Source organism: Pavona decussata, unplaced genomic scaffold, assembly GCF_977016875.1.
Source record: "Pavona decussata unplaced genomic scaffold, jaPavDecu1.1 SCAFFOLD_353, whole genome shotgun sequence".
Classification (NCBI taxonomy): domain Eukaryota; kingdom Metazoa; phylum Cnidaria; class Anthozoa; order Scleractinia; family Agariciidae; genus Pavona; species Pavona decussata.
Genome location: NW_028145734.1, coordinates 33,518 through 49,364, shown reverse-complemented (window position 1 = coordinate 49,364; position 15,847 = coordinate 33,518). Strand labels below are relative to the sequence as shown.

At 39.8% G+C, this 15,847-nt stretch overlaps 1 protein-coding gene across 1 annotated transcript; it reads left to right on the top strand.

The window, feature by feature from the left end:
- Window positions 1–2,343: 2,343 nt before the first annotated feature.
- Window positions 2,344–13,224, top strand: LOC146453012 (uncharacterized). Its single transcript, XM_085097138.1, has 6 exons — window positions 2,344–2,430; window positions 7,748–7,864; window positions 8,368–8,522; window positions 9,212–9,453; window positions 10,857–11,002; window positions 12,052–13,224. Exons 1-6 carry the CDS (start codon window positions 2,400–2,402, stop codon window positions 12,093–12,095), a joined length of 735 nt encoding a protein of 244 aa, XP_084953264.1. The 5' UTR covers window positions 2,344–2,399; the 3' UTR covers window positions 12,096–13,224.
- The last annotated feature ends 2,623 nt before the right edge of the window (window positions 13,225–15,847 follow it).

Below are 15,847 nucleotides of genomic sequence, written 5' to 3'. Positions count from 1 at the left end.
CTGTTTCTTCTTCTTCTCTTGAAGACTCTGTCCCTTGACTAGAGACTTCGCTTTCTTGGGAGAAATCGCTTTCTTCACTGTCTTCATAATTTCCAGCACCTTGTTGCAGGTATGACGTATAGTTTGTGCCTGTCATCTTTGGTTTGAACCGCACGCGTTCTGGTAGGAAACTAACTTCAAAAACTAATGAGTCTCTTTTAAAGAAAATCGGTGAAGGTGGGGTTACTAAGCGTTTTCCTTCATAAATAATAAAAAGATCAGACGGGCCATAACCAGGCCAAATACAGGCCAGAAAGGCCATAACCAGGCCTGAAAGGCCAAAATCACGCCAAAAGGGATAAAAGGAGACAAACGGGCCATTTCTAGTCATGTGTCTTTATTTTTTCTCAGACACGAGTGGATGTCGCGCGTCGCTAATTTTTAATTGTCTTAAGCTTTCTGTGATAATTCCCTTGTTCCGTTCAGGGTTTTGAATCAGGCCGCTAATACACGTAAAACGCATCTACTTTCCACATCACTGCTCGATAACACCGTTTTGTCTTTCCAGTTTTGGTCGTGAAACGCTGAGAGCGTATTTGAAAGGGTTCGTCTTTTGGAGCAATGTGGTTCTTCATTGTTGAACGATTTGAATAAAGAATTTTCAGTAAATTCTGGGGGTGTTTTAATTGATTATTTCTATAAACTTAAGCTGTCTATTGTTTTTGATAAAAAAAAGGTAGAGGTTTTTCATGCAAATTCCGGTTTTAGATTCGGTCACTGCTATTGCATAATTTGTGGCTAACGGACCGTGAAGAGAGGTTAAAGCTAATGATCTGAAAGCCAAAAGTGCATTGACCCTTGTTAATGTAAGTAAAGGTGGGCAGTCATCAACAACAAACATAATCGACTTTATTGTGATATACATATTGTGAAATCTCTGTGTACGTATTTTAACACACAATTTAGCAGCAAGGAATCAATGAACTGTAATAAATAAAGACAACAAAGCTCGACTGAGTTAACATAATCAGGCTGTGTAACGGTGCGTGATTTAATGGAACACGCGTCACATTTCTCCTTCAAAATAGTATGTGCTTTTCAAAAAATCTCATCTTCTTATAACCAGCAAAACCACATTATCTGTCGAAAAATAATTTTATTTTTTCCATAATTTTATTTATTTTTAGATCCCACTCGAGCGGGTGTAAAAAGAGAGCGAACCACGAAACATTCTATCTGTTTTCACAAAATCATATGAAGCCCTTCCATCCCGATGATGCAATTATTCTATTTTTAGATAATGATGATAGTCATTACCGTTGACAGCGCACTGTAATAAACGAAGACAACTAAATAAAGACTGTTTTAATTGTTTAATTCCCAACAAAGCTCAACCTGAAACGAAACTTTTTAGTCATTAGGCGGGAAAGATGCTTAGTGAATTGAGGCGAGAAACACACACGATAAATATTTCTTCATTATTTCTGAGTTTTCGGGAAAATATAGAAAACATCGAATAGAACAATGACAAGTGCCGTTATCCAAAACCAATCAATACACCTTACATGAACAGTGTTTTGTATAAATCTCCGGAAAATTAAGTTCCCAGAAGACTCCCGAATACAGATTCTTTAGCTAAGAAATTGTAGATCCTGGAGCTTGTGACTGGCCAAAGGGCTTTCGCCTTCCGTGGAGCAAAACATCTACAATAACTCGGCAAGTCTTGACGTTTTTAAAAAGACTTTTTAAGAATCTTTTTAATTCATGCATTTTTTATTATCGTATTTTTTTCTCTCTGTTTTATCATCCAAATGTAAATCGTTTTCATTATTATTATTATTTTTATTTTTACCTATGGCGGAAGAGCCCCCAAAGGGAAGCTATACAATTAAGTATGTATGTATGTACTATATGATGTCATGTATCCAAAAATTAATTCAAAAAACCTATTATACTTGTTCAAGATACTGTTTTATCCCTAAAATGTTTTCCTCTTTTATAATAAAAAAATCTGTAGATCGCTGTGGTTAAAAATAATTCTATGACATCATTTGTATATATTTTTAACACTATGATGCTACCATGGGGTTAATCCCTAAGCTATTGTCACGTCACTGTGTCCCTGTGCCCCCTCCTCAGAACTCTAACTCTATTTTTAGATGATGATGTCATCAGTTTTTAATGACCTTAATCCCAGGGCTATTGTGACGTCACTGTGTCCCTGTGTCCCTTCCTCAGAACGTTCATTCTATTTTTAGATGATGATGTCATCAATTTTGATGACGTTAATCCCCTGGCTATTGTGTTGGCACTGTGTCCCTGTGTCCCTGAGCCAGAACGCTCATTTCTCTACTACTGATTAGCACGAAGCTGAGTGCATTTCTTGTTTTGGAGTCAAACCAGGCAAGCATAAGAGAAGAATGAGCCACTATAGGCATTTTCCGTATCACGGTAAGTCCTTATTATTATTCAGTTTTCCCAACGCAGATGCTTAAATATAAATGACCGATTAATGTGGCTTAACACTCTGGCGAACGCTTACTTTTTCTCAGTCTTCTAGTTCTGATACAGGGCAATGTGGCGTTGAAGAATTTTCTTTACAGTCGTGAACAAACTCAACTGTTAAGGTTCTGTGCCCAATGTAAACTTGCAATTAATCAATCATATCAGCGAACCATTTGCATCTGTTTTCCAATATCGTTATGGGAACTTTTAAACTGCCATTTGCACAACCTCAGAGATCACTTTGGTCTTTAAATTTTTTTAGGTGAACCAATCCTGGGCTCAGAAAGTTTCAGAGCATGGAATTTTATCTCCCAACATCCAGATCGAGCTCTTCTTGTCTTTCCAAGGGTTTTTACTCGTGTTTTTGCTATGAAACGATATAGTCGCTTTCATTCATATTTCAACTTTAAGTGACATGTTATTATTAGAGGCGGTTCGGGCGATATTCAACGGCATAAAATCTACTGAAGTTTTCTCAACACTGAGTTTTGCGAACATCCGAACGTATGTAATCTTTCCGCGTGATCTGCGGGCACATACTAGGTCCAGTGGAAATCACCTAGGGCACCTTGGACAGTTAACGACAACTCCGGCCAACCATCTTAAAAGCAACGACACCAACGTGTTTACTGTAAGTCATTTTGTAACTGTGCCAATTGTTTTGGAGCTAACGACAAATTCTGTGGAAGAGGGAGATTTCTTCACAGGAGAGTTCGTTCTCGTCCTCCTTTTGTCTGGCTTTTTGTTTTTCGTTCTTATTTGAATTTTTATTTCTGTTTCTTTCTTTTTTGGACTCACGGCTGGCATGTTTTGTTATTCTAAGGTATATAAACTCTTCTGGTGCAAAAACTCGAATACCCGTTAGGTTGGTGACTATGATTCCTCTGACGGGGTTGCAGGGACCTCTTTTGTTCCTTAGGGAGTATGATTCCTCTGAAACGGTTGCAGGGACCTCTCTTGTCCCTTGGGGAGTATGATTCCCATGAAAGGGATGCAGGGACCTCTCTAGTTCCTTGGGGAGTATGATTACCATGGAGGGTTCCAGGGACCTTTGTTGTTCTTAAGGGAGAATGATTCCTATGACAGGGATGCAGGGACCTCTCTAGTTCCTTGGGGAGTATGATTCCCATGCAGGGTTGCAGGGACCACTCTAGTTCCTTGGGGAGTATGATTCCCATGACAAAGTTGCAGGGACCAATCTAGTTCCTAGGGGGAATGATTCCCATGACAGGGTTGCAGGGACCTCGCTTGTTCCTTGGGGAGTATGATTCCCATGACAGGGTTGCAGGGACCTCTCTTGTTCCTTGGGGAGCATGGTTCCTATGACAGAGTTGCAGAGACCTCTTTTGTTCCTTTGGGAGAATGATTTCCTTGACAGGGTTATAGGGACCTCTCTAGTTCCTTGGGGAGTGTGATTCCTATGAAAGGGTTGCAGGAGACTCTCTTGTTCCTTGGGGAGAATGATTCCTATGACAGGATTGCAGGAATCACTCTTGTTCCTTGGAGAGTATGACTCCCATGATAGGGTTGCACGGCCTTCTCCAGCTCCTTGAGGAGTATGATTCCCATGGCAGGGTTGGGGAATCTAACTCTGCCATCCAACCCAATCCATGGGGAGTCCCATGGCAGGGACCTTTCTAGTTCCTTGGAGAGTATGATTCACATGACAGGGTTGTAGAGACCTCTCTAGTTCCTTGGGGAGTATGATTCCCATGACAGGGTTGCAGGGACCAATCTAGTTTCTTGGAGAGTATAATTCCTATAACAGAGTTGCAGGAACAAATCTAGTTCCTTGGGGAGTATGATTCACATGACAGGGTTACAGGGACCTCTCTAGTTCCTTGGGGAGTATAATTCCCATGACAGGGTTACAGGGACCATTGTAGTTCGTTGGGGAGTATAATTTCCCTAACGGGATTGTAGGGACCTCTCTTGTTCGTTGAGGAGTACGATTTTCCTGACGGGGTTGCAGGGACCTAGCTTGTTTTTTGGGGAGTATGATTTCCCTAACGGAATTTCAGGGACCTCTCTTGTTCGTTGAGGATTTTGATTCCCTTGCAGGATTGCAGAGACCTCTCTGGTTTGTTGAGGAGAATGAATTCTTTGACAGGGTTGCAGGGACCTCTCAAGTTCGTTGCAGTATGATTCCCATGACAGGGTTGCAGAGACCTATCTAGTTTATTGAGGATTATGAGTTTCTGACGGGGTTGCAGTTCGTTCCAGTTCGTTGGGAAGCATGATTCCACTGACGTTGTTATAGGGACCTCTCGTAGTTTGTTGGGGAGAAGGATTCCCCGCGACATAAGTGTTAGGATATCTCTATTTCTGTGGGGAATGGGATTCCTCAGGCAGGGACGTTACCCTTGTATATTGACCGTCACCGGCACCATATCACAGGATGGCAACAGCTTTTGTGAATTCTACAAAAAGCCAGCCGGGAAACCACTACTTGTCCACTATCAGTCAACCATGCCAACCAAATCCAAACTCAACTTCATTCGCAACGCATTGAAGACAGATGCTCCTCAAATACATCCACAAAACAACACCTGGGCGCATCTTCGCCTTAACGGTTACCCAGAGAAAAGTATAGAGCAGACAAAACGCTCACAAAATCTTCAACGAAACTCTCAGCCTGCCGGCACGGAGTGGTCGTGCCTTAAGATCCCTTACATTTCTGAACGACTCAATCACAGAATCACTAACATTTTTTAGAGAGGAAAACATCCCAGTAAGCGTTGCCCACAAGTCCTACACGCTCAAATACACAAGAGGCAAATGCCCTATCACTAACACCGGATTGTGCCGTTTACGAAGAAATGCATTGTACCAGCAGCTGCGGTCGACAATACATTGGTAGCACAACACGCTTCATCCATGACCGCGTAAGAGAACAAATCAATAACGATAACTCCTCCGTTAAAAAACACATCTCTTCCTGCCAGAACAATGACCATAAAGGCATTAACATCAAAATTATTGTGAGCGAAAATGATCCCGCTAATCTACGCCTCTACGAAGCATTTTACATCAGAAAATACAAGCCCACACTCAATTCCCGAGAGGAATGTACTGAATTCGCGGAACTGCTATTTTAATATTTTATTTAAGAGACTACAATCCATCATTAGAACCTTGTATAACACTCACAGCTTATTTGTATAGCTCTCACACACACGTCACATTTTTTACACATTTCACCCTTCACCCTACACCCTCTTTGCATATATATATAGCGCGCGCGGAATATTTTCTACTCCCTGATGATGCCGTTGATCGGCGAAAGCTTTGATTTTAGGTTTTACTTTTAAACAGCAGTTTAAGGCCTCAATTGAACAGTTTTATATATTTTAGCAAGTTAACTTTAAAGAAATCAGTTAAATATCAGTGTTCACATCTATAGTTTTCTTTACCGTGTGCCAGAAAATGTTCAGAAAAGGTGAAGGTTTTAGAAAAACAAATTATTCAGTTTCTTCGTTGATTGCAAAGTATGTTACTTCTTCGTGATAGGTATGTCAAAACGAAGCATTTCCGAGAAATTTTTTTCCCTTCCTCTCAGAACGGCGTGACCTTTCCTTTCTTGTCATGATATGTATCAGCTTATCAGGGCTTTGTTTCTCACCAATCAGTACCCGAGTTGGATACGTTCTTCGAGTGAGTTATTTTCTGAGATTGTGGAGAAAAGATATGCTGAAGGTTGCTAGCTTAGTTTCAAACAAAAGAGACACCTGCTTAACTTCTTTAATCTGCTTAAAACTATGGACAATTTTTAGAAAAAGTCAGGAATTTTGATTGAAGTAGGTTCTTTAAAAATTCTGCACACATCAGATGTTGCATTATATTTAAATAAACCGGAAACATTTCCGAGAAACGTTTCCTGTTTTGGCGATTTCCTCTACAGTAATGAGTGGAATTTTTGAGCTTGGGAAATAGTCCGAAATATAACTTTTACAGGAGATATGTAGATGACATGCTGGCCACACGGCCAGATACAACCTCCAGCCAGAAGGATAATTTTATATGAAGCAAGAAAGCATGACTGATAACCATGCAAACAACTAAAAACACAGTTTATTACCAAATCTGCCGAGATACTGATGAGTCTCCACAAGAATAAAGAAATGGACGATCGACGTGTTGGAGCCCTCAAATTGGTCAGGGGTAACCAAAAAATGCTTTTGCGACGTTTTTGATTGTGTAAAACTGTCAAAGTGTCACCAGGAAGCCAAATACAAATTCGAACATATTTTACCTTGATTTTACTCATAATTTGTCTAGAATTTCTGAGATTTTCAAACTTCTTATCGGTGTCTAAAATTCTCAAAATAGTCCGGAATTTTGTATCTAAGCCTACCATGGAGCGCATCCAACAACAAGCTTCCATTGGGCGGCATTGAAATATTCAAGAGAGGCTGCAAGCTAGAAAAAATTGTTTAGTGTTGTCACAAACCAGCTAACTCTACTCCTACACTACCAAAGTCATGTAGATCATAGCAAGAGACTATGAGGTATTTCCTCATAGTCTCTTGATCATAGATAAAAGCTGAGATCACGAGTCAAGACCAAGGTGTTTCGTACTTTCCGTTTGTCATCTTTATGGGAATCCTTCATAGTAGAATATGATCGCCTCAAGCGGGGTATCTTTTAGAGAGAATTAAGCAACAGTCATTCTAGAAAGCATTAAAATACAAAGCAATGCATGGCGTTTTTTTTTTTTTCAAAATTGAAGCTTTCAGATACCTCTGAAAAATGCATGGTCACCCAATTTTCTGTTTGGATACCAATAGCACTTGCTGAGTTCTGCTTTCTCCGCATATATTTAAACAACATCCCTGTATTAGTAGACACCACCCATAGGATATCCGAGTATCTCGTGATCTACAGAACGTATGCGCAGTAACAAAAGTAGGTACCGTCCTTAACACTGACTCTATCCCCGCGAAACTATTTGTTTATTGCTTCATAGTTTACTACTGTCATTAATACTTCATTGCACTGAACATTGTAAAGAACACTTATTTGAACATTGTACTCCCTAATTTTATTCTATTTATGCAAGCAAGTCTTTGTCTACTCATATTAGCTTAAGAATGATACCATGATGACATCACAACTTTTTCGCTATTTTCATCATTAGTTGTATTATTAATTATTATTATTATTATTATTATTATTATTATTGAAAAGCCATTCCAAACGCCATCAGACTTTGACAATTGATATTGGTCTTGTTTTTATTTCGTTATTTAATTGTTCATTGTAGGTTCTGGTTTAGGTGCCAGCCCTGGCGCTACTTCTGCCGCGATGTCGCGCTGGGGAGATAACAATGGCCACCAAATCCAAAGACAGATGCAGGCTCAGAGACTCCGCTCCATTCAAGGTAGCTACAGCAATTGTAAAAGCTAGAATCTTCTCTGTTCATTTCTTTCCGGTTTTGAGCCACCTGCAAACATGTGTTGGCAGACAAAAGTGGCGTTTGCAAAACGGTCGAGGAAAACAACTTAAATGTTTATACGAGGGTGAAGATGAGTGGATTCCAATTGCAAAAATATGACTGTCAAGGATTTACACAAAAATCAAATCGCAGAGGCAAGGGTTTAAACTGGCTTAGTGGCAAAACCCTGCCAAAAGGTCAAAGTAATGGTGTTTTCTTGGATATCACGTGACCCTCCTAAGACATTTTTCACGCGACATGTCAAACCTGTCAAACATGGCAGTTACAATTATTTCTTTACAAACAGAATGAGTTCGATCACTGTTGAAAGCTTTTTATTTCATCTTCGCTATAACTGATGAAATTGCAATTGCCAAGTGGAGGTTTCAATTTAGTTTAGTGTACTGAAATGGTAAAGTTATATCGGTGTCTCTTTACTGTGTTTTCAGCTAGTGAACAGATGCTTTATGATGTTTACGAACACACAATGGGGATGATTGAAGAACTCGAGAAACACGAACATGCCAAATATGGCAAGACGGCACCCAATTCGGGATTGTTAAAGCACATCATCCCGAGGGATGCCATGCAACCCGAATTTGAGGTAAGTTTTACTTGCTCCATGTCATACAGAAAACGCCCATTCAATCTATAGAGCAGAAGAATATCTGATCTGTTCTCTTTGCCAACTGAAAATCGCTCGCTTTCCTGAGCTGCAGCTTTGAGAGATTGTGTACAAGCATGCTCTTTTCCCTATAAAAGTAAGCCATCGAAAAAATGGAGTGAAACTCTTATACTAAGGCTCTGGTGATTTCAAAAAGTTATGGTCTAAGATAGGGCATAATATCCGATTCTCCAAACGGCTAAAGACTTCTCGAAAATATTAGTCTTACATGAATTTAGCACTTAAAGACGACACTCAAGTAGGACGGTTTCTCAGTCCGTTTAACCGGCCACATAAGTCTGGCATGGGAAACTGTTCCTTAATTTATAGCACTGAAATGTAACACGTGTATAAATTTTATGCGTTGTATTCTCGGAGACATTTTGTTAGTGAAATTAAATCTTCGCCATATTTCTGGCCGACGGTCTGCTCCTGTGTTTCTAACGATATTAAAACGATCATACACGTGATATGTATTCTCGCAACTGTACTGCCCGAAAAGTTCACATTTCCTGGTAAAACGACGTGGACATGTGCAGGAGCCCATGGGCTCCTGACATGTGATATTATTAAAATTAATCAACATTTCTTGTGTAGTTTTAGCAAATTCAATTCGGTTTCATTTTCAGGTAAACGTCAAAATCGAGACCGAGCTTACCTGTCTTCAGGCGCAAATGAAGTTTGCCCCAAGTGAAGCAAAAGAGAAAGCCGTACACGAAATGCTGCAAAAAACCATATTGTGGTTGGCCGCTCGACAAGAAAACGGCATTCCTATTGGCCCTGTAGACTATTACGCCAGGAATGTGTGGCAGATACTGCGCGAGGAGACTATGACGGAGTTACCAGAACAAGAAAAGAGACCGGAAATTAAGTATGTGTATTATACCTCCTTTACGCCGGGGGAAGGTGGATGGGGGGGGGGGGGGGTGCAAGGGGGTAAAGTTAAATGAGAGTATTAATTGAACGACAGCAACATACTTCATTTCCTTGCGACAAAGATATTTTAGGCAAAAAACTACTCTAAGAACTAAACGAGCTGAGTAGTTACAAAAATGATCGTCCTTTATATCTGCATGGGTTGTAACACAAAAAGAAGAAAAAAGTAACAAACAAGTAGATAAGTAAATAAATAAATAAATAAATAAATAAATAATAATTATTAAGATAGGAAAAAGAAAAAAAAAAAAGAAAAAGGTACCAGATAGTGCGTGAATTAATATTTGTACAATACTAAGCCAGCATTAGATATAAGTATTAAATGAACGCAAAAAACTGTCTAGTTCTTCATCCAAATTATTCCAAATAGAAGGACAGGACAAATTCATATTAAATTTACTATTTAAATTTAAACTCGCCGAAAGCCAGCCTGAAATGGGTAATGGCAATTCAGCAAAACATAGGAGAATCGATTGTTTAACACTAGTGTTTTGCGTTGCCATTGGCTAATGCCCCTGCATGCACTCACACTAAAATAAACGTGTTTACTTGAACTAGGTTAGAAAACATCATGGAAATTCTGTTAGAAAACATGAAAATTAGCACCAGAGTGATATTTATTTATTTATATATTGCTGTTATTTAGTTCGCAACAGCAGAATACAGTTTATGAAGTAGAATCCATATGAAAATTAGCCATGTGGAATTTTTCGTGTTGAACCAATGACGTCACTTCCTGTAATTTGAGCCCTAACTTCCGGAACAAGGCCAAGTAATGGCGGCCGTGAAATCTCGAATAAAAAGCTAAAAAAAAAATACTTCCAATCGCCGTAAAGGATTGAAATTTGGTAACATGAGTAAGGAGGTCATATTCCACACGAAAATGCAAAAAGATGGAAAATGAAATTTTCGTCCCAGGGGCACTTTAAAATAACTGGGAATAAAGTGCTGTCTTTGTAATGACATCTACAAATGGTTAGACTTTCTAGTCTTCTCGGATAAGGACGAAAATCCGTAGGCCCCGTCTCACAGTACTTTCACATAATCTGACTGAGTGGGACGTATAAGAACCGTCCAGGAACGTAACAAATCTCTGGCAGTGACAACCCCTAATGTGTATCTCAAATTGACATCCATTATTCATAACTGATTACTTAATTTATTGTAAACTGCGCCACAAGCAGTCTAGCAAACCACACAGCGTCATAAATTATCCCTGAAGAGCCCCGAGGGAAGTGGATAATAAGACATTTGATATTTAACATTTGATTATCGTCGAATAGTAGACTTTTCCTCAGTTAAAATAACAGACGCTTGAGAGTATTAATTCCTCTTTAGGTTGGACGAAGGTTCAGTGAATGACGTGCTGTATAATTATGCTCGGGCAAGAAACCAGGGAGAGAAACAGGATAAGGCGTTTCGCGACGATCCAAACAAAAAGGCTGGCATACGAAGAATGAGGCAGGGTAGAGACGAAAAACTGGGTACGGTATATTTTGTCAGCCAAACCTTCCTTAATTCCAACGCTGTCAAATGTCTTCGCATGCGTCAGATTAGAACCATTAGGTGAATTTCGCGCATTTAAACAGTAAACAAAGATAGCGAACAGGCTCCATATACTTCCCTTTAAAAGAAACTGGAGCCTTTTTTGGTAAATCGTAAAATGAGTTAATAAACTCGCAGATTTAAAAAAAATCTTTTATAATTTTCTCTCTCTCAAAGTAAAACTGTTCTCTTTAACGGACTCTTCTTATTTTTTTTCACGTTTTTCTGTCGTTCACTCGAAACTTTTCCGTGACACCAGGTTGTTTAACTTGGATTTTTGCGCGGGACATTCTTGCAGCCGGCGGCTAAAGACGAAGGCGTTGCGCATGCTCACCCAGTTTGACTGCAGTCAATCCCTTTTAAGCTGCTACCGCACAGCTAGAACTTTTAAGTCATCGATATTATAAACGCTACCCTCTATTGTTTCTCAAGGCTAGGGATATTTCAGCGGCCTATTAGCTATTGCTTTAACAGTCAATTCTGAATGGTTTAACAAAACACTATTAGTTTATTTTTTGCAGTTATCAATATAAAATTTCAACTGTGCATTATGTACAACGAGTACAATAAATATATAAAATGCAAAAAAATACGATAATATTGGTGGCTGGCACTGGTTTCCAGCATTTATAATTTGATGGATCAGTACTACCCCTCTTTATCAGTTGATACAACAATAAACATTGGTAAACAAATTGAAGTCGTTTTCTCAACATAACAGGGTAGCGGAAAATTCTACTGCCTGGGGTAAGAGAATCCTATCTGGCCTCATTTCGTTCCTTTGAAAACAAAAGGAATTAATTTTCCGATGGTGTCGAAAGCTTTGGATAACGTTCATCAAAATGCTAGCATTTTACCGCAATTAAAACATGGACGAAAAGAATCGTTGGCGCCCCTAAAAGAATATATCAGTCAGCTGTGTTATTGCCCAGTGATTTTTGGTGTCTTATTCTCAACCCACTAATGGCAAAACATATTTTTTTTATAGGAAAAGAGCGTCTGATGGAACTGGACAAAGATCAGATGTGTTAGACTATTTTGCGAGGAAAACGAGAGATTTGTTTTCCTACATACTATTTAATGTTCATTAATATTTAGTTACTGATTAGTGTTGAGCATGTTTTGGTCTTTATCAACGACTAGTTAATTTTTCTGTCTACAGTACAATACTGTTGCTGTACGTAAATAGTAACATGGGGTTGGTTTTAAGCGGATTCCAACAACTCCAAATAGTTTTTCAATACAGACCTTTAGATTCTAGTCAGTACGGGTGCCACTATGAAGACGAGCCATGACTTCAAGTGTTTAGCGGAGTACTAAGAAGAGCTATAACCCATGAAGCTTCACTTTTTTTCTTTGTCAGCGACGAAGTGACGCAGCAGTTTTTAATGATGATAATTAAGCAGTTTGGTGATTCCAAATGAAAAAGACGAGGTCACCTTCGTTTCGAGTACTCGTTTTTGCCTCTGAGACGTTCTCAGTTCTAACCGTGAAGCACCTTGTACAATGACGACAGCTATCTCGTTTTCCCACCAAAATGACACCGGTTCACGGCTTTCTTTATTGAATAAACTCGTACTGCACGGTACTAAAATCTAAACCTTTAGATTTCGACTTCGAGAACGATTAAGAATACTGAAGAGATATGACTTCAACTTTTTAGCGAAGCAGCAAGAAGAGATATATCCCATAAAGCTTCATTTTACACTTTCATGGTGAGCGATGAAGTCGACGCAGTTGTTTTGAATTAACGATGTTAGCTAAGCCCTTTCGATTCCAAAAAGACGAGATCATTTCACCTGTGATTCGGAGACTTGTTGTCGCTTCTACGCTCTACGACGTTGTCACAAAAACTCAGTAAAATGACGACGGCTCTCTTGTCTTCCAGCCAAAATGACACTGGTTCATGCGCACACAGTCCTTTTGTATTGGAAACACTCTTACTAGTTATCTTACTAGAATCTTTAGGTCTCCGAGACCTTAAGATTCTAACAAAAAAAAAAAAAAAAGCAGATGTAATACTGGTTTAATAGACTACCAAAACAGATTTGGCATCTAAATGCTAAACTTAGTTTTACGAACCACACTTAGGTTATGTATCCAAGTAATCATGATCCTGTGACTTAGAGCTTCATTGAAATAAACTGGACTAGAAACTGCAGTTATTGCATCCAACTGATAGAATTTTCTTAATCTTCAAAACAATTTTTCATATAAATATACAACTATTTCAGACAACGCACGAAGCAGTTCAGCTACAAGACCGAGATGTGGTATGGAAAGTTGTAAATCCGTCCGTCAGCCGGTGACACACTACGCGATTCGCCGCGATCGGCGAAAATCGCCAAGATTAAGTGTGCCCGGTGCAGCGATTACGATTTTCGCCAATAAAGTCAAGCAATTATTGTATGTATGTATAACTTTATTTAACCACGGAGAATCATCAGTTGAGCTACAAGTTAAAACTAAAACCTCATTGCAACTGTTCTACCTGATTGCCGTGTGGGAATCCGATATGTCAGAAATTTAGTCGTTAACGAAGTCTGTGAAAATTTTTTTCCGTTTGAAATTCGTTTTGAAGTTAGACAAACAAATTGGCTTAGTGCTGATTAGCTTACTTTTCAAGTTGAACCGTTTTTTCGCGTTTGTAGCCATTTCAAAGGTAATGACCTCGCGCCTGCCATCATGTCGTTTTGACTTTTGATATTACTGCTTTTTTGAGGCTAAAGCTACTTACTGTAGCCGGGTTTTGCCAATTTTTTTCCTCGTTAAGCTAGCTTAATTATCCTTTCTACTTTAGAATTTTCGGGGTCTACCCGGGTCTACCCCTTATGGTTTTCCCGTTGGAAGCTGAAAAAGAATATATGAAGAGATCCTGGAAACCAAGTGGCTCAACTCCCGGGAAACCGGCTGGAAAAGCCAACGGGCGAATGCTATTTTTCTCCAACAAATCCGGCCAGGAAGGAAATGTAGATAGCTTTCACTCTAAGATGACAAAGCAAGCTAAAAATGGGCAAAAACAATAAAAAACAGACTGCGGGCAGTCGTCCTTTTTCCTCAGATCACGCGCGCAAAGTAACGGTAAAATTATGCAAATTACAAACGTGAATTCGGAGCGAGCTCGCGGCTTCACCTCTCGCTAGCTAGATCCATCGCCCGCTGCAGAACTTTGGAGAAGAAAGAGACTGCTCGTGGTCTAAATTCAGTAATAAAAAAAGCGTCTTAAAAGCAGACGTGACGGCACATGATACTAGTAAAAGAATAAACATAAAAATATTCTCGCCTTCGATTGTCTCCGAACCGGGAATAACTTAACGAAATCGCCTTGTGTATCCAACAAGAAGCATCTACAGCTGCTACTAGAGCGTTAAAATTTGTCAAATTGCTGTCTTCCGTGATAGATTTTAGACAATTTAAGGAAGCAAAGTTCGAATGCCCATTTCAGTGCGACTGTTAAGCTTATGTTCGGGGGATGTTTACTCGATCGTACGGCCAGAGGCCGAATGAGCGATTGCACATTTTTACCCAGCACCCTTTGTGGGTCCAGCACCCTTTGTGGGTGGTGACGTACACCGCCTGAATACGGCCGGGACCAAGTTATAGTCGTTTGGTCAATCAATCAGGATTGGCTATTTTATCACATGACTTTTCAAAATGGCGGATATTAGCGATACGATGAAGCCTGGGAACAAGGTTGAAGTGCCACATCGCCACGATCGGCGAAAAAAATCGCTATGTGTCCGTAAATAAGTGGCGAAAATCGCAAGGCTGGCGATCAAATTCCCCGCGATCGGCGAATAAAATCGCCCAGTGTGTCGTCGACTTTAGGGGGTCTCTTTAGCCCGGTTAACCTAACTGATCATGATCCGCTTTCCAGAGTCTGGCCTCACCACTTTCTTTGTAAAAATTTCGATGTTTTCAGAATGAGCAGGCGGTCTAGCCCCGTTACCGAGATCAGGGGTTTTGCGACCGAGACTAAATTCTCGGTAATCGGGCCGGAAATCAAGTCTTCCAATATGAACACTCCAGCCCCGGGGCCAATCAAAAATGACTTATAAAAACCTTGATTTCGACGCTGTTAATCAAATTCATTACCAATAACTGCCGCGAGTTGAGATGGCAAAAATTTATGTGGACGATGTATTTATCTTCTGCCCTGTGGGTATTTCACAGTTGCCGGATGATTTCGACAGGAAGAGAAGGCCAAAGCGAAGAACCCAGTCTTTTTCGGACTAAAATTTCCCATCTGAACGAAGAGGTCCTTAGTTTCGTGCTTACCAAAACTGTTGGTACGGGACTTCGAATATCCTGCCTGAAAATCTGGTTCTCGCGATGCAAAAAAATAAATGGGCGCGCCATCTGTCGAATCACGATCGGGGGGTTAGCTTTTTTTTTTTCAGCTTTTAGTACTTGTTGTTTTAACAATTCGAAAAATCATGCTCCGTGTTATACTTTTCTTAAAGACTTAATTTGCACATTTACGGCGTGCATCCACATATTTTGGTTGTGCCATTTAATAGATAACCTGTCGTTTTTTGTCACTATTCCATTCCACAAGCTTATTTGGACAAAGGTCCCGGCGATTTGTAAATTAGTCCGAGTCAGTTGAACAATCTTGTTTACTGACATCAATTGTGCGTTGTGACAGTTTCAGTAAAAAGCCGGGCAAATTAGCCTGGTGTGTTGGAATGCACGAAAAATGGACTATTATATATTCAAATTACCCAGTATTCGGGTTTGAAAAGTTGTTCATTCGCACTGACGGTTGAGTTCAGACCTTGGCT

What these genes read in the sequence shown, in the direction of transcription:
- LOC146453012 (XM_085097138.1), top strand. Translation starts at nt 2,400, where the DNA reads ATGAGCCACTATAGGCATTTTCCGTATCACG. An exon ending in TAGGCATTTTCCGTATCACG is followed by an intron (nt 2,431 to 7,747) that starts GTAAGTCCTTAT and finishes TGTTCATTGTAG; the next exon opens with GTTCTGGTTTAGGTGCCAGC. An exon ending in GAAAAGAGACCGGAAATTAA is followed by an intron (nt 9,454 to 10,856) that starts GTATGTGTATTA and finishes ATTCCTCTTTAG; the next exon opens with GTTGGACGAAGGTTCAGTGA.